Below are 18,077 nucleotides of genomic sequence, written 5' to 3'. Positions count from 1 at the left end.
TAAGTAATGAACATCTAGTGCAATTATAGGCCATTAGCACCACTGTTGAATGTTGACTAAATGTACTTGCAGTTGTTCATACAGGCCCAACTTGTTTTATTATTGGGGTGATCCATCAAAGTGTCGGCCCATAATGCCATAACATTCTGCTCCGTATTGATGACAATGAGTCAATGATGAGGCCATCTTTAACTTTTTACATTGTCAAGCTAAATGAAGTGATGATATATTAAGTATAATTGTATTACTAGAGTTCAAATGTTAAAAAATATATTAAGTATAATTGTATTACTAGAGTTCAAATGTTGAAAAATATTCACTCAGTCCCTTTTTTAATCTTTACGTTTGGTATCATGCACGCGATTTAACAATTAATTAATATTGATAAAGATTTATTTTTTTATTTAAACAATGCAAATTACGTTCATTGATCCAAAATATGTTCACTTTTACGTTATTTTCAAGTCTTTTTATAATAAAAAGGAAAGCATACAGAATAAAAAGGAACGGAGAGAGGATTTCAAGCAATGCCTTAACTTAGCCGAAAGGATTTCACTCTCCAACACTAGGGCACTTTTGAGGGAGAGTTCCTTACCACCCCCACTATTAAAGTGCCTAACCCGCTAACTCGGGTTGAGTTGACCCGTGCGGAATTATGACCCGATATGACACTTCATCTTATTAAAAAAAAAATCAAAAAAATATCCCCTGTTTTATGTCATGTATCCAATTAATCTAGACATTATACCAAAAAAATGGTAACAAGAGTGGATGTTGACTACAGAGTAGTTTAAAAGTTAGGGTTAGGGGGGGTTGTTTACTCATATAAAATCTTGTCCACGGTTATTTGACTTATTTCCCTTTGTGACTCTGCCTATACTAAAAGAAAAGAAAAAATTAAGGGAGGACATTTGTTAGAATATGTCCGGAAACAGTCAATCTCCTTACTGCAACGCCCCCATTATGGGTATATGTTATTCTACACTAGGATTATCTATTTTGGGTCTATTTTGTTGACTTTTTCGCATTTGTCTAGAGAGTACTATATAAACTCTCTAGGTCATAACCTAGTTGTATTAGGTAACCTATACTCTTCGAGATTAATAAAAAATTTCTCTCCTCTACCTGTGGGCGTAGATAACACATTGTTAGTAAACCACGTTAAATCTCTATGTTCTTTATTTACATTATTTATAATCTTTTTTGCTTCCGTTATAAGCCTCACATTCACATTTAGTAAGAAGTTCCACTACTTTATCATTTACATATAGATCTTGTACTTCCCTGGAATTTGATTTGGTTATTTGTATTCGATCAGTAGCCCAAAGTTTGTGTTTAACAGTCAAAACTCCACATAAACAATGGAACATTCAAATATTTTGGTGCTAGCAGCCTAGCAGGGTTAGCCCATGAGTTTGTTCTGGGTCCGGATCCACTCTCACTTGTTTTTTCAAGCCTATCTTTGTAGACTACTGAGGCCCATTAACTCCAGTCCAATAACATAACGAAACTTCCTAATGGGCCTGTCTTCAGGCTGTCCTCATTGAGACTATTTAATGATAATTGACCTCCTAACTAACTGTTGTTTTCATTTTATCCACCACATTTAATACCAGTGCACTATTTTTCTTTGGCTGTCTATGTTAAAGCACCAATTACCAATGTAATACCCCCTCTGTATTTATTTAAGGGATACACTAGTCATTTCTGGCCGTATTTATTTAAGAGATACACTTGTCATTTTTAGTAATTTATCAACCCCACCATCTAATTAAATAATATATCTACACCCCACCCCCACCCCCACTCCCTAAAATGACATGGTCTCCACTTGTTTTTCTTATTAAAATATCCACCCAACCCCACTTGTTTTATTACTTTATTTCATTCAATTCTTTTTATTAATACTCGTGCCCGGCCAAGTGTGTCTCTTAAATAAATACGGAGGGAGTATTATTTATCATTTTTTAAATATCTTTTTCAACGGGAAAAAACAATATCATTTTTTGTCATTTTTTAAATATCAACGACAAGTAAATATTTTATTATTTGCATAAGTTTAAATACATACTTCGTATATGGATGGAAGATATAAGTATATAACTAGACAAGAGTAGATCGACTTATAAATAATTAATATCAGCCCCATAAAAAGTTTGTCCACGCTTATTTTTTTATGAGCCAAGTTTGAGTAATATGAGTTGCATTAAAACTCAAATGTAACCGAGTCAAAAACGTGTTATCTATACTAATATATTAAAAGGAGTTGTGGAAAATGTATATGTGTCACGTAGTACTCTCCTCACGCCGTATGAATTCGAGCTTGAGTTGGATAATTGAAAGAGAGCTAAGCCTTACAAGGAGATTGGTTATGCTTAAAGATGAATGAGAGACACTTTGATTTAATAGAGGCAATATTTGACAATTTGTATATAGGGACATTATATAAAAATATTACTCTCTCCGTTCCAAATTACTTGTTACACTTTCCTTTTTCGTCCGTCTCAATTAAGAATGACCCCACAATTATTATATTGTCTCTCTCTTCCCACTAAATTTCTTCTCATTCAATTAAAAAAAATACCCCACTAACTACTATCACATCTACTATTTCAATAAAACAATTGATAAACTAAACAACCACTTATCACCTAAAACTTTATGCAAATGTAAGTGTAACGAGTAATTTGGAACGGGAGTATACTATAGGTGATTTTGCAATTGTAATTTGATATCAGAGAACGTTTGCCTTTCTTGGTGAGCTTATCCATGCGGTTGTGCACTCTTCGAATAGAAATCCATTTTCGTTAAGATCATGGCTTTTGTGACTCCGAATCAGACCCCCTGCTCCAGCAAAACCCGGATTCCAATACAGGAATGTCCGGAACAAAAACAACAAGATCTTTATTATTCAACAGTTAAATCAAACCTTAGATAATACGGAGTAAGATGATAAAATGATATATTAGCACACAAATTCAATAATTAAGCATTTTTTAATTTTATACTCCACTTCTTAAGTTTTTATCTTCCGTGATATTTTACCCTTTACAAACTTTTCTATAAGGCGGTCTTACACAAAAGACCAATTTGGTGTCATATAAGTTAAGCAATGGAATCAATTAGTTAATCACTTGAACTAATTAGTTAAGCACTGAAACCAATTAGTTAAGCAAGGGAATTAATCAGTTAAGCAATTGAATCAATTAATTAAGCAATGTAACCAATTAGTTAAGAAATGAAACCAATTAGTTAAGCAACCAAAGTGATCTTTCCGGTAAGACGATCTTACACAAAAGTTGCCGTTTACCCTTTTACGTCAACCAAACAACACCTAACGTGAAGAATATTCCAACTTCTAACTACTCTCTTGTCTTGTTATTTTTCAAAGAGATTCCATAAATTTATGTTTGGTTTCACTCTTGCGCACACTGGTCAGTTTCCTTCTCCAATCTCCTCACTCCTCAAGCACGTGATCCATCATGCTCTCATCATGTGACCTTCTCCCCCACTTCTCTTCTCTTCTTTTCTCTCTGCCCTTTTACTCCCCCACCTGTTCACTTTGTCACAGATTTACTGTCTCTTCTCTCTGCAAATTTTGCTCATTATTCTTCTGCTTTCTACTACACACTTCAAAATTTTAAAAATTAAAATTGAAAATTGAATTCAGTTTACAGTTGAATGTTGATCTAATTAATCAAACATTTCCAGAATTTTAAATTGATAATGTGAAAGAAAGTTATGGGCTGCATACAGTCCAAAACGACACACATCCCTTCTCCAAACGACGCTTCTCCTCTCCCTGAATCCGACAAGCAAATCTCAGGTCTTAAATACTTTTCTCCGATTTTCCCATTTTTATTTCACTGTTAATTTTTCTGGGTACTGCTTTAATTTTTGTGGGTTTGTTCATTTTAATTAATCTGAAATTGATAATTACAGAGTATTTCTTTGAATTATTTTAGTTTGTTAATTAATCACCAATTCATACGAGACCTATGATTTCTCAGTATCATTCTGTAGTTCATATTTATGGGAATTGCTTTAATTTTAATGAAAGACTATTACAGTTTTTTTTTTCTGTTCTGAATTTTTTCTTCTAAAATGGGGGTAATATAATGCAGCAGTTGGAGAAGTAGGAGAAGGGGATAATCAGCAGCAGAAAGTGGCAGCATTTAAGGAGTACAATTTAAGTGAGCTTAGGAAAGCTACAAATGGGTTTAGCACAGAATGTATAGTTTCTGAAAGTGGGGAGAAAGCACCTAATGTTGTGTATAGAGGAAGACTTGAAAGTAATCGTTTCATTGCTGTTAAACGCTTTTCGAAACACTCTTGGCCTGATGCTCAGCAGTTTCTGGTTTGATTTCTCATCTTTTTATCAATACTTCATTCAATTTATATTTCAATTTCAATTTCAATTTCAATTTCAAATTTGGAACTTTTTTGTATAGAGATTTTAGTATAGGTTAATGTATTATCTCCGAGCATGAATTGTATTATGATACCGGTTGCACTGAATACCCGGGGCGCGTTAATATTGCCATTTATGGTTCCCTATGAACCTCTCTAATAAAAGACTAATGTGGTACTATAAATGTTGAATGTATGGTGGATTTCTTGTGAGGGAAAGAGTATAGATGAAGTTAATAGTCAAATTATGGAAAGTTTACAGCTTTTTCCTTTCTAGGTTTTAGTCCTTTTCTTCTTGAGGTTATACCCTTTTGTCATTTTGTAGTTGTTTTGTTTCCTATTGTCAAGCATTTTGTAATTCTTTGACAATAATGGTTCACTTTATAGAATATATTGTTGTTTTTTCTTTCTTTTCAATTGCATACCATGGATGTTTTTCTTCTACTTTTGAGTTATATAGCATATTGGGAAGCATGGTAGCTAGTAAAAGTTCGAAAGACCTTTTAATTGACTTGTTGATTCCTTATTTGGAATGACATTTGCTTCTAGTAGCGTTTCATTTTCCCGTAACAGACCTGATTAATTTCCTTATCGTTTGGGATGGTTGGGCATGGGGTTGTTGCATTTTATGTTAGATTGTTTATGCAAGTAACAAAATTACAAAATTGCTGAATTTAACTCCTTAAACTCCTTCGTATCATTTCCTTTTTGGGTGTCATGTGATGGCGGGGAAGGTTGAATTTTATGTTATCCATAAGTTGTAAAGTGTTATTTCTGGTTGTTCCATCCTTAAAACTTGATGAGTATGCTTGCTTAATAATATAAAACTAAAATTCGTGCAATTCTTTCTCTCTTGCCTTGAACTAACAAACTGTTAAATTTTAGGAAGAAGCAGCTGGTGTTGGAAACGTCAGGCATAAAAGATTGGCTAATCTCATTGGCTGTTGTGCGGAGGGCGATGAGAGATTGTTGGTGGCTGAGTTCATGCCCCATGACACTCTATCAAAGCATCTTTTTCATTGTATGCTTCATGTCTCTTACTGTCTTCGTTCTTGCTTATTCTCTTAATACCTGCCTAAATCTGTTTTGGTTGGCTAAATGCCTAAACATGCTACATGAAGAATTAAGTTCGGAGCTTTGCTTGATTTTCTTGTGTGTATATAGTTGTGTAGACAAGACATTCTATGTCGTTGAGATTTTTGATGTGAAGTACATGAGAACTACTATCTTGACTTTGCTCTCTTTTTTTTAGATGATAAACAGCCTCTTCCCTGGGAAATGCGTGTGCGAGTGGCCTATTATATTGCATTGGCTCTCGATCATTGCAATGCAGAAAACCGGAACATTTATCACGATTTAAATGCATATAGAGTGCTTTTTGATGAGGTATGTCCTGTGATTCTGCCAGTTTACTGTTTTGTTTTATAATCCTGGAAAGTTCTGAGTTTTGTGGTGTTTCCATTGACCATTATCTTTTACCATTTTACATTTCAATTTTCTGTTTTGTAGTGAGTAGATATTAATGTTGGTAAATTTAGGTCACACTTAGTATGAACTGAACAATATGTTTGCTTGTTGTGGACACCTGTTATGATTTGTGGCTGAAATTTTGTTTATTTGCTTCCTTATTTATTTAATCAGCCAATCATGTTGATTGCCTCTCTAATCTATGTATAGTAAATGAAATCAATCATATAGATTAGTGTCCATCCCGTGCAACAATTGTAGTTGTCTAATACTTTTCAAAACTGGCTCTTGTTTTCAAGGATGGTGATCCGCGTTTGTCCACTTTTGGCCTAATGAAGAACAGCAGAGATGGTAAAAGCTACAGTACAAACTTGGCCTACACACCACCTGAGTTCATGCGGACAGGTAACTTTTTTATCTGATTTGTCCCAAATCTCCAATCATGCTTGTTCATTACTTACTCTAACCACCTCTATGATGCAAACTCGCTCTCTGATTACCCAACCAAACTGCAAATTGTGGTACTAGAAAGATACACTTTTTATTGTAAATTGACATGATTATGACATTCCAAAGTCTATCTCCATCATTAACTAGGGGGCTCCTTTGGACAAGACATACCATGCTTCTACCTTTAATTTGTACATTCAGCGTCAGTCCACCCATCTATACTCCCCGTTCTAAGTATCTTATTGAAATAAAGTGTAGAAAAGAAAATAGAACACAAGAATGAGTATGTGTCTCAAATCTCAATGAACTTGTTCATGAAAGTTCACAGAACGTACTGAAACATTAGTTCTTATTCATATATCATAGTCCATCCTGGTTTTTTTGTCTGCATTGAAATTAGCAATTCATTAAATTATCCAGTACAAAATTCTATGTGGAATGATTTTTTTTTTTCCCCTTCTGTTGCCGATTTGGTGACTAGGCTAGTTAGTAGAGATGGGTCTGATTGAAATCATAGGTGTAAACTGAACAAAGAAAGGGAGAGATTGCAATATCTTAGATGCTTCACATACTAAACAAAAACAGGGAGTTCCACCCCCCCTTTATGTTATCTGTCACTTCTAAAGTTCCAATGTCTGATATTCCCATGCCACCCCCTTCCCTAGTAATGTACTATCTTGTTTTTCTTTCTTCATTTTTGTTGGAAACTTTCATCATATTGAAATTTAAGTCTCATCACTGAACTATAGTTACCAAAACTCTTTGCAGGAAGGGTCATTCCCGAGAGTGTAATCTACAGTTACGGAACCATTCTACTCGACCTTTTAAGTGGGAAGCATATACCTCCTAGTCATGTATGTAATCTTGACGCCTTTAATTTTTATGTTTGGTATATTCGCTCCTTGTTATATGTGTTCTGAGTATCTTCCTCATATTAGAAGTAACATTTAATGTCCAGATCTGAAGATCATAGGTTGTAATTTATGACAAGACTGGGCAGCAGTCAGCTAGTCGAGTTCTAAATGACTGTAACTAGTTGCAGACAAGCAGCTAGTATTGCTATCCCGTGTGCCAATAAAGTCCTTTATTTGTCACCAGTTAATCATGAGATTGCTGTTAGTCTGTTACCTCTAGACATTTGCTATTTCATACTTGACAGTTTAACCATGGATTTGCAATTGCACCAAATCAGCCCAACTGTAATTTTCTAGGTGTAACACTGACTTGAGTAGAAGGCCGAACAGTTGGTAAATTATTTCAATTGGGGTTCCAGTCTGGTTTCCAGACAGGGTCGATTTTACTTTCTGCTTAATTTTCTGCTTAATTGAAGTGGGGAAAACATAAAAATGCATATTGCAACCCCTTTCTTTGTAAACTGGTTGTTTCATACTCCGTACTTCATTTGGCTCGTTCTCTCAGATAATTTTGCAAGTAGGACATTGTTTCTTCCAGAGTTGGGGGAGGTTCTTTAGCTTCAGCCATTGGTGTACTACTGTACTAAAAATGCAATTTAGCTTCAGATTTTTTTATATTTTTTTTATTATATACGAAAGAAATGTTGGGTGTATTTCTTGTTCATCTTTTTTTTTCAATCAATGTTTGTTCATTGCGGGTTTTTTCTTGTATTGTTTGAAACATTGTTGGAATATGCTGATCATATGGTTACTCCTCAGGCATTGGACATAATAAGGGGAAAAACCTCATTGGTACTGATGGATTCATCATTAGAAGGACAGTACATAGACGAGGATGCTGCTACAATGATCGAATTAGCATCAAAATGCCTTCAGTATGAGGCCAGGGATCGACCTGACATCAAATTCCTTCTTGCAGCAGTAGATCCCCTGCAAAAACAAAAAGAGGTATACTTTTTCTTTTCTGTTTTTCTTTTACGGGGCAGTTATTTCAGTTGTAACTTATTTTAAATTTTAGCTGTTACGCTACTTATAGATTCAGTATTGATGGAAATAGTTGATTGTAGGTTACATCTCATGTTCTAATGGGGTTGCCCAAGACTGCAGTAGTGGTGCCAGTAATGACCTCTCCTCTTGGAAAGGCTTGTGAAAGGATGGACCTGACAGCTGTGCATGACATATTGCTTAAAACTGGTTATAGAGACGAAGAGGGTGCTGACAATGAGGTACATTTTAATTTTTCCCATTTGCTCGGATGCGTTTGCTGAATTGGTTTCTTTTATTTGACAGTCTTGATTAGTGGGATTTTAGTTTCTTAAGTAAGCATGTTTCACACATTTTGATTAGGGTTTTTGTTAGTTACCTGAGTTGGTTTCCCGGGGTGCGGGGGTTTTGTTTTGTTTTGTTTAGCTTTGTTTGATAATTGCTTTTCAGCCGAAGTGAATTAAGCTGACTAGTGCTGTTTTTCTCATTTTTGGTTATTTCTTTTGTCCAATTGTTGAGGTTTTTGCAAATGAATCGTTATCAGCCAATAACTTTGTTTAACTAAACTTCTATGTACTCCCTCAGTCCCTCCATCCCTAAATGTTTGCCCCATTGTATTTTTCAGGGTCAAACTTTAAGACCATGAATTTTCATTAATCTATAAGAAATAATATTTGGTAATCAAAAGCAAATGGGTATGTAAATTTGTCTTTTATTTAATTAAATAATAGTGTCCGAGGAGACCAGTTCAAATGGGTACGTAAATTGGTCTTTTAGTTAATTAAATTTGGGAACCACAAACTAAATAATGTACGGGACAAACAAATAGGGACATCCATTATGGTATATGTAGTTAATTTGTCTTTTAGGGACGGAGGGAGTAGTCATGTGGGATTGTGGGGTTTTGTTAGATCCAGTTCAATGTAGTATACTTTTAGAATATCAACTTTTTTAGATGTTTACGCGTGTAGAATTGTAGATATTTACGTTTTAAGTCGTGTCCTGGAGACCGTAAAAAGTCAAACAGAGCAAACAAAAAGGGACAGGGGGAGTATAAATTAGGATATTATTAGCCGACAGTACCCGCTTTTAGAAAAGCCGAGTGATCTTTATATATGAGATTGTTTTACCTATGCTGGTTATTTTCCACATCCTAAACTGAATTTTGATACCTTGAAAGTTATCTATGTACCCTTTTCTAACAGTTACCTTGTTGTATGCAGCTCTCATTTCAAGAATGGACACAACAAGTTCAAGACATGTTGAATACAAAGAAATCAGGAGACATTGCATTCAGAGATAAGGATTTCAAGAATGCTATTGACAACTATTCAAAGGTATACTAAATTTTTCCTTCATAAAATCATGTTAAGATATTGCATTCGAAGATTGTACATACAATGTTACCATAACTTATGTTTGTGTTTTTCAAACAAAACAGTTGGTGGCAATGATGCCTGTACCTTCGGCCACTGTGTTTGCTCGGCGAACACTCTGTTACTTGATGACAGGGCAACCCGAGCTTGCCCTAAGGGATGCAATGCAGGCCCAGGTATGCATACCAGAGTGGCCCACGGCCTTTTATTTACAGGCTCTTGCACTCTCCAAGCTAGGGATGGAAGCCGATGCACAGGATATGCTGAATGATGGTGCTGCCTTTGAAGCCAAGAGGCAAAGTAGCTGGCGAGGCTGAGATTCTTTCTTCTTTACTTACTTCTGTAATATTTCTGTAGCATTTCTTGAATTCTTTTTCTTTTTCTTTTAGCTTGATGAGGTGCTGGTTTTAATCATACATTCATATATATTAGGGTGATAGTGCAGTATATTTTAGAGAATAGATTGCTACATTTGTGTTAGCTCGTGTTATTGTTATCCGACGGGGGGTATTCTGTCGGAGCTCTTCAAAACCCCCCTGTATCGTACTGATTACCAAACTATGTTGTTTGGAACCAAATAAAAATGCAACCACGTTAGCAAACTATGTTATTTGGTACCACATGCGAAAAAGAAAACTACTCTTCTTGTACCAAACTATGTGGGTTTGGTACTAAATGAAAATCCAGAATATGTATACCATTTCAATGATATACCGATTATAGAAATAGACTTCCTCACTTCTGAGAGCAATTGTCAATGAAAGTCTTGTTTTATACTTCCTCCGTCTTTTAATACTCGCAACGTTCCTTAGTTTCACGCATGCCAATACACAACTTTGATCATTTATATCTTAAATTCTCTTTATGCAAAAATTATAAAAAGTTGATATTTTGAAAATACACATTGAGACGAATCTAACAAGATCCCACATGACTATGTTTTATCTTATACAAAAAACACTAAGAATAGTCAAAGTAGATTGTATGAATAGTGACAAAAGTCCAAACGTTGCGAGTATTAAAAGACGGAGGAAGTACTAGGTACACCATTGAAAAGGTATACTCACATTAAAATAATGGTTTCCTCAAAAGTGGGGTAAAATAAAAAATAAATAATGGGAAACCTCTTAGCGCCATTTCAATTAGCTGAATTTCTAGATAAAGAGAAAAACCAAATTAAGAAATACTCATAACAATAAATAAAGGAAAGGTAAATTTATTAAAAAGGACCTTTTATAGAAAAATATTGAGAGAAATGACATTATATAACTTTTTTTTGTAAAATTACTCCTAGTGTAATTTTTTTTTGCGAAAGACAATCAAAGGGAAGTTTCCGGCATTAACTACGTTTTTCCGGCCATTGACTTACACGTGAGCAGCAACACGTGTGGCTTCATTTTGCATGTTAACTTGTGAAAATGAGCATGTTTAGTGAAAACGAAACAAATTTCCTTAACACATGACATAATATATCAAAATTGAGCACTATCAAAATAAACATCACATCAACCTTGCGTTTTGTTGAAAATGTAGCAAAATGAAGCCACACGTACGGCTCACGTGCAATTAAATTGTCGGAAAAATTCAGTCAATGCCAGAAACTTTCTTGGATTGTCTTTCGCAATAAAGATTTACAATAAGGTGTGATTTTGCAAAATAAGATATAAAATATATTTTTCGCAAAATTTGGATTATAAAAGGTCATTTTTTAAAATAATTCCAAAAAAAATCGAAGCTATCCTTGAACTTCGGGAAAGAAACCCGGCATCAAAATCTCCACTTTTACGAGCCAAAGTCCACGTCACGACCCTCCGTTTTCCCTTCTTCACCGGAATCGTCGCCGGTGATTCTTCCGACATCTCCTTCTCTCTCCGCTCAAATTTCTCCTCCGGCCCATCGCTTTCTCTCTCCTACCATCCCAATACCCTTTCTCCCTCTCTCTCAAATCCGGCATCGGCGTCTTTGGGTCACCTCATGATTCCCCTATCACCTTCTCCGCCAATTTCAACCCTAATTCTATAACCCCCACTTTCTCTCTCCTCATCAAGCCCCAATTGGGAAATTTCTCTCTTCAGATCTGTTTCTTCTGATAATTGTGGTTCAATTAAGCTTGGCAGGGGCCCACGAAATGGCGAGTTATCATTTGGGTCGGCGTCGGATTTTGAGGTTAGGGATGATTCAGTTGACGGGTCGGCTGGTACGGGTCAGGGTAATTCGTTGGTATGGAGGGATTTGAAGAAGAATTCGTCGATTTTAGTTGCTTGCGACGAGGACGTCAATGCTGTTAATGAATAGGGATGTGGTTAATGTCGGGTGGGGCGTGAGTTTTCCCTCTGCTGAGTGCGGTGGCGGCGTTTCGGAGGCGAAATCGCAGTTTCCGGTGTTGTTGATGAATAAGATCTCGTTGGAGAGGGTTGATGTGGTGATGAGGGATAAGGAGGATGAGAGGAAGAAGGTTGAGGAGGCGAAAGCGGGTGATTTTGAGCTTTTGAAGGGGATGTGTAGTTGGATGAGAAGAGAAGTGGTGGATTTGCAGAGGGAAAATAGGGAAATGAAGCAGGCATTGGAGGGTATGAGGTTTAAAGCTCAGGGGAGAGAGAAGGAAGTTGTGGGGAAGAGGATGATGCCATTGCCAAGTACTGAGAGTTCTGGTGAGTTTGAGAGGTGGAGGAGCAAAAAAGCTGGTGGAAATGGAAATGGAAATGGAAATCATGGTGGTGAAGAAAACGGGCATAAAGAATCAAAGAAGTCTACCAGTAAAATGAGTGAAGTGGAAAATGAATTGCAAAAGGCGATCAAAGCTGCTTCGTCTTAAGCAAGGGTTGGAGTTCGGACTTTGGACTTTGGAGCATATATTTTTGCCTTCAATTTGTAAGTTGTAGTCCTTGTTTGTATATATGAATTGAGTTTTGACTTGTTTAGATTTGATTATCAATAATAAATATGGAATGTCATAAATAAGTTTGGTGTTTTGACATAATTAATAGCCAAAAAGTATGAGTTTTTGGAATGTAGAAGTGTTGGAATAATGTGGTAATGCTATATGGTTATCTTGTTCATTGGTTGTGTATTGATGCAAGTTTGTTTGCCATATTTACTTGAACACCATGAGCTGAACATCTAATTGCAAAAATAATACAGTATATTCTCATAAAACACAGAACCGAAAGAGACTGTTTAGCAAGGTTTGAGGGGCTTGGCCTTGTCCACCTTTTTCGCCTTTGCTAGAATAAATTTAACTAACTATGAAGGAAAGAGAGAATGTTCCACAAATTGCTGAGGTGCCATATGACAATAACACTAGCTGGATGTCCCTTTGATTTCTGAGCCAATTTTTTGTTGCTCATGGGATCCCCCTAAATGAGTTTCTGAGAGCAGTTGTCATTGGTTAGACGGTTAGCCCATGTATTGTAGGATCCAAATGCTTAAAACTTACTTGTAGAAAGGGAATTGAAGGGGGAAAGGAAGTAAAAACAGTAAATGATGAGAAGAATATGTTGAATCTTGAGCCAGTGTCAAATGTCAATCCCGGGCATATTAGGAGTTGCAGTACACTAGTCAGTACTTCAAGAAATTAAAAAACCCAGCAAATTTTATCAAGAAATCTATACCTAGTACACAACCATTTTGTCTAGCATATGAAAAAGTTCATCTACTGCTAGAAGTAACATCTATTAAAGATACAATAGATCTAAAGAGGGAAAACTTGAAAAAAAAACAAAGAAAGTAAAAAGAATTAATGCATCCTGTAAATATGTAATATACATTGAGTTGCTTTGTTCAATAGCTCTATGTTGCAATTTCAATAACATCAATCATGAATGTCCTTCAAAACCGTAACGAGAGGGATATGCTGAATCTTGGGCCATTCACTACCATTTGGACGTCGGCATTTTTCTGTTAATCCTGGACATTCCTTGATAAAAAGTTGATTTAGGGTAGTGAGCTTGCGGAAGCCTTCTGGTAGAGATGTCAATTTTGGACAAGAAAACAATCTCATATACCCAAGAGAAGAGAAACAGCTTATCCATTCTGGTATTTCCCTCAATTCATCATTGCATGTTATTTCCAGAGAACGGAGGTTTACTAAGTGTTGAAGCCCACTTGGAAGAACCAATAGCCTAGGAAAGTGATGCAATCCTAAAGATCGAAGACTTTTGAAGTTTTTCCATGGTAACTGTTCATCCGGTAATAGATCAAGCTGTTTACAATCCCAAAGTTTCAACTTCTCAATTGCTGTGAGATATTCTAGGCCTTGAGCGAAAAATCTCAAGCTATTGCAATGAGTGAATTCCAAACAACAGAGAGAAGAAGATATACTTTTGAATACTTCATTTCCTATTTCGTCTGTGTTCACCAGCTCCGCACCCTCCACATTTAGTGAATGAAGTTGGTGCAGGCATTCTCTTGGAAGAGATATGAGGTCTTCCACATTACTGATTGTCAACTTTCTCAACTTTGAAGATGAATTTGATGATGTAACTGTTGCCATCTTTGATAATGAGATTCTTTCATTGGCGTCTACTAGGGTTAATTCCTCCACATTAGGACATTTTGGTAGGAATATCAGCTTTAAACATTTCTGTATCCATAATTTTCTCAGATTAGAAAATGACATTGATATATGTGCTGCTTCTTCTGCCTCATTGTTAACAATTGCTTCATTCCACCATCCCTTCAAATTATCCATATACATCAGCGTAAGCTCTTGTAGAGATGGGAAGAATGGTATTTCCGCCGATGACAAGGGATGGTCATAAACACTGCAATCCATCTCCATGTATTCCACACTTTCCAAACTAACAAGACTAAGACACTTCAAGAAAGGTAGTTGGCCAAAAGGGGGCAGTTGCTGGCATCTTCCACAACGCAGAAGTTCAATCTCAACCAAATTTGGAAGATTAATACACAAATTACCCATCATTGCCCAACTTGGGAGCTTCTGACCTCTGTACCAATAAATCCCCAGCTGTCTTAAATTAGGATGTGGTTTGAGTCCTTCCATTACAGCTTCATCATGATTACTACAACTAACATCTTCATATGCCCCCTCCCACCTAGCCAAATCTATATGCAACTTAGTCAGGCCATGTTTTCCATCTAAGTTTGCATTTGTTGCTTCTAACAAAGGATTTTTTAACTCTCCAAATATTGTAATGTGTAAGACGCCTCTAAGGTTATTAAGATTCTTTAAATCACTTAACTTAGCATAATTGGGATTGTTACTGAACTTAGCAAAAATGGGATTGCTTTTGAATTTTGGAAGATGTCTACGATTGACAGTAAATCGGGGTAGTTTAATGAGAGAAATCAATTCTCCAAATCCTGAAGGCATATGGGTCATGCGTTGACATTCACCAACGTCAAGGCTCCTAAGATTGGTAAGTTTTCTCATATTTTTAGGCAGTGTTCTAAGTCCCCTACAATTATATAGATTGAGAGATTGCAAATTTAAAAGGTTTGTGATTGAACCAGGAAGTTCTATAATAGGATTATGAGAAAGGTTGAGGTACCTTAAGTGAATTAGCTTACCTATTGAACTCGGCAAGTTTCTGACTCCAAGGTTGTGTAGATCCAGCACTCTCAAACATCCAAAGTTTGATATTATCTCTTGAGAAATCAATTTGCTCAAGGGTGATCCATCTTTCCTTTGCTCCGGTAAAAGAAATGTTCGTAGAAGCTTCAAATTCAGCATCCAACTTGGTATCTTCGAAGATGAAGTCAAACGATAAGCAAAAGACACATGATGAATTCCCGTGTTTGAGTTGCTTTCTCCAAACTTTGCAACCTTGCAGTTGACTCCAGCCACTTTTATAGCAAGATCATGCATCAAATCATGCATTTTGCAGCTCGAAATGTCTCCCCATTCATCCCTTTTTATATCCTGAAAGAAGCACCTTTGCAATAAAATAAGAAAACACTCCTCAGCAAGTTCTTCCAAACTCTGGTCTCCATGGTTTAATGGAATGATAAAGCCCTCAGCCATCCAAAGACTTATCAGTGTTTCCTTGCAAATTCGTAGTCTTTCGGAAATAAAGAGCAGTAAGCGAAACAATTCTTCATTGGTGACTGTAGGTGCTGGTAGCTGAGCTTCAGAATTTCCATAACGCCATTCTCGCTGTCAGACAGATTGGCTAGACTTCTATTCTTGAACGACAACCACTTGCTCTCATCCTTGCCATAAAGAAGACTGCCAACAGTTCTTATGGCTAAAGGAACATTTGCACACTTCTTAACAATTTCCTTCCCAATCTCCATAAGACGTGGCTTCTTTTGAGCTTGTCCAGGTTCAAACGCCATCTTCTGAAACAAGTCCCATGATTTTTCTTTTGATAAGCCTTGTAAGTTGTAACTCACAGACAGGAACCGTGGCCATTATTTTTGCCACCTCTCTTGATCGAGTAGTTACAACTATCTTACTCCCCTTTCTGCCAACCTTCAACAGAGCCCTCAACTTCAGCCATTCCTCACGGTTTTCGTTCCAAACATCATCCAAAACAAGCAAGTATCTCTTGTCACCTACTTCTTTTCGCAGCAAACCTTGTAACTGATCCATCTCTACATTCGGAGTTTCTGCATTGGTTGCTGACTTGATGATCTTTTCTGTAAGCATTTTCAAATCAAAATCTTCTGATACACAAACCCATAGCTTCAACTCAAAGTACTTCTCAATCTGAGGATCATTATAAATGAGTTGAGCCAAGGTTGTCTTGCCCAGTCCTCCAATCCCAACAATTGGGATAACATGGAGGAGTACCTCATTCTCACTTTCACAGGATTCAAGAAGTATATCTAAGATTGCTTTCTTATCATCTTCCCTACCAATAACTTCGTCTGCATCCACAAATGAATAAGTTTGATCTCTCCCCCTAACAGAAGTAATTGCATTCCCTTCTTCACGAGGTCGGTATACAAAGGCAAACTCAGTACTGTCTTTGACAATACCATCTAACTCTTCCCTGATTGTTTTAATCTTCTGGGAAATCCTCAAAGCAAACTTGATCTGATTGGAACTAGAGAGGAAAGTGGATACCTCTTTAGTGAACTTGTTTCCATACTTAAGCTGCTTCTGTGATGCAACAGTAGCAAACTCATCAAACAAGTCATCAGCAGCATAGACAACAGCAGTAAGGTTCTGAAGCCAACCGCGAACAGCATGGCTATCAGCTTGTCTCTCTTCAGCATCCATCAGGACATTGTTGATGGTGGTGATGGTGTTCTTTAGCTTCTCAAGCCGAGCTTTGAAACCCCATGCTGAGGCTATCTCATTAACAGCAGTGGTTCCCAGATTTTTCAGGATTTCTTGAGCAAGGCCGTACAAGATTGCTTCAGCCATGGTGTAGTTCTTGTGTTTTTTTTTCTTGTGTAGTGGGACTGTGGGAGTTGTATTTTCAGAAGAGTTCAAGTTATTGATAATGTAAAGGAAGATAAGTGGTCATCGTTGAGTCTTGATTGTCTGCTTATCTTGTTGATTAATTGTCTAATTGATGCAAACTGTTCCACACAATATACGATTGTAGTTACACTTTTATGGTTACAATTTGTAAACATCGTGTTCTTTTCATGCATTCCTAAATTAATTTCAAATTAGAAATGCATTAAATTCTTATTGATACTTCTAAAGACTACATATATCATTTTAGAAACAGAGAATTGAAAATTATTTTTAAATTGATAGTTCTAAAGGCTACATATATCGTTGAGCGTTCTCTTGCGTAAGTACTCCCTTCGTATTTATTTAAGAGATACACTTGGCCGGGCACGAGTATTAAGAAGAATAATTGAATGAAATAAAATAATAAAGCAAGTGAGGTTGGATAGATATTTTAATAATTAAACAAGTGGAAACCATGTCATTTTGGGGGTTGGGAGGTGGGGTGACTGGTGAGTTTATAAAATTATTTATTTAATAGAATGGTGGGTCATAGGGTAAATCAGATGTATTCTTTAATTAGATGATGGGGTTGATAAGTTACTAAAAATAATAAGTATATCTCTTAAATAAATACGGCCGAAAAAGACAAGTGTATCCATTACATAAATACGGAGGAAGTAAGTGGGAGTTGTATTATCACAAGAGTTCAAGTTATTGATAATGTAAATGAAGATATGTGGCCATCGATGGTAAAGTAATTAACATTGGGCCCTTGTGTTGGAAGTACTTTTTCACTTGTTCTCTTGATAATGGTTGTCCTGTAGAGCATGTGGGTTTGGCTCAATAATGCTACCTTATCAATTACGATCATATTTTCTCCGTATTTTAAAAATAGATACACTCTGATCGATACTTAATTTTAAGATAGTGAGTTGAATTTAGTAAAAAAAAATGAAAGTAGGATAGTGTGTGAATTATTTATTATAATAAAAAAATTATGTGAGTAATTGTGGGAACCACAAGCAAGAGAGAAGTATTTATATATTTGGGAGTGGTGACCAAAACAAGTCAAAAAAAAACGAAAATGATAAAGGTCGCAAC

General features: G+C 36.2%; 2 protein-coding genes and 1 pseudogene across 3 annotated transcripts; 1 reads left to right on the top strand and 2 right to left on the bottom strand.

The window, feature by feature from the left end:
• The first annotated feature begins 3,433 nt into the window (after positions 1–3,433).
• On the top strand, positions 3,434–10,203 carry LOC110792261 (serine/threonine-protein kinase BSK2). Of its 2 annotated transcripts, none has more exons than XM_021997079.2 (10): positions 3,434–3,826; positions 4,125–4,357; positions 5,296–5,431; positions 5,663–5,796; positions 6,177–6,282; positions 7,096–7,181; positions 8,001–8,189; positions 8,309–8,467; positions 9,449–9,562; positions 9,667–10,203. In XM_021997079.2, exons 1-10 carry the CDS (start codon positions 3,742–3,744, stop codon positions 9,916–9,918), a joined length of 1,494 nt encoding a protein of 497 aa, XP_021852771.1. In that variant the 5' UTR covers positions 3,434–3,741; the 3' UTR covers positions 9,919–10,203. The 2 variants fall into 2 exon arrangements, with proteins under 2 accessions (XP_021852771.1, XP_021852776.1); XM_021997084.2 differs by having other exon boundaries at positions 3,453–3,826; positions 4,128–4,357.
• A 3,118-nt stretch (positions 10,204–13,321) lies between these two features.
• On the bottom strand, positions 13,322–15,587 carry LOC110790689 (putative disease resistance protein RGA1). Its single transcript, XM_056830674.1, has 2 exons — positions 15,134–15,587; positions 13,322–14,668 (listed from the first exon to the last, which is right to left on the bottom strand). Exons 1-2 carry the CDS (start codon positions 15,585–15,587, stop codon positions 13,413–13,415), a joined length of 1,710 nt encoding a protein of 569 aa, XP_056686652.1. The 3' UTR covers positions 13,322–13,412.
• An 11-nt stretch (positions 15,588–15,598) lies between these two features.
• LOC110792274 (putative disease resistance protein RGA3) lies at positions 15,599–17,072 on the bottom strand (annotated as a pseudogene).
• Between the last annotated feature and the right edge of the window lie 1,005 nt (positions 17,073–18,077).

The sequence above is a fragment of the Spinacia oleracea genome, chromosome 6 (genome assembly GCF_020520425.1).
Source record: "Spinacia oleracea cultivar Varoflay chromosome 6, BTI_SOV_V1, whole genome shotgun sequence".
Classification (NCBI taxonomy): Eukaryota; Viridiplantae; Streptophyta; class Magnoliopsida; order Caryophyllales; family Amaranthaceae; genus Spinacia; species Spinacia oleracea.
Note: the sequence above shows the minus strand (reverse complement) of the source record. Positions and strands in the feature narration are given on the sequence as shown.

Coding starts and splice junctions, on each gene's coding strand:
- LOC110792261 (XM_021997079.2), top strand. CDS start 3,742: ATGGGCTGCATACAGTCCAAAACGACACACATCCCTTCTCCAAACGAC. Junction 4,358..5,295: donor CTGATGCTCAGCAGTTTCTG/GTTTGATTTCTC, acceptor GTTAAATTTTAG/GAAGAAGCAGCTGGTGTTGG. Junction 5,797..6,176: donor ATAGAGTGCTTTTTGATGAG/GTATGTCCTGTG, acceptor CTTGTTTTCAAG/GATGGTGATCCGCGTTTGTC.
- LOC110790689 (XM_056830674.1), bottom strand. CDS start 15,587: ATGGCTGAGGGCTTTATCATTCCATTAAACCATGGAGACCAGAGTTTG. Junction 14,669..15,133: donor AAACTTGCCGAGTTCAATAG/GTAAGCTAATTC, acceptor AGTTGCATATAG/ATTTGGCTAGGTGGGAGGGG.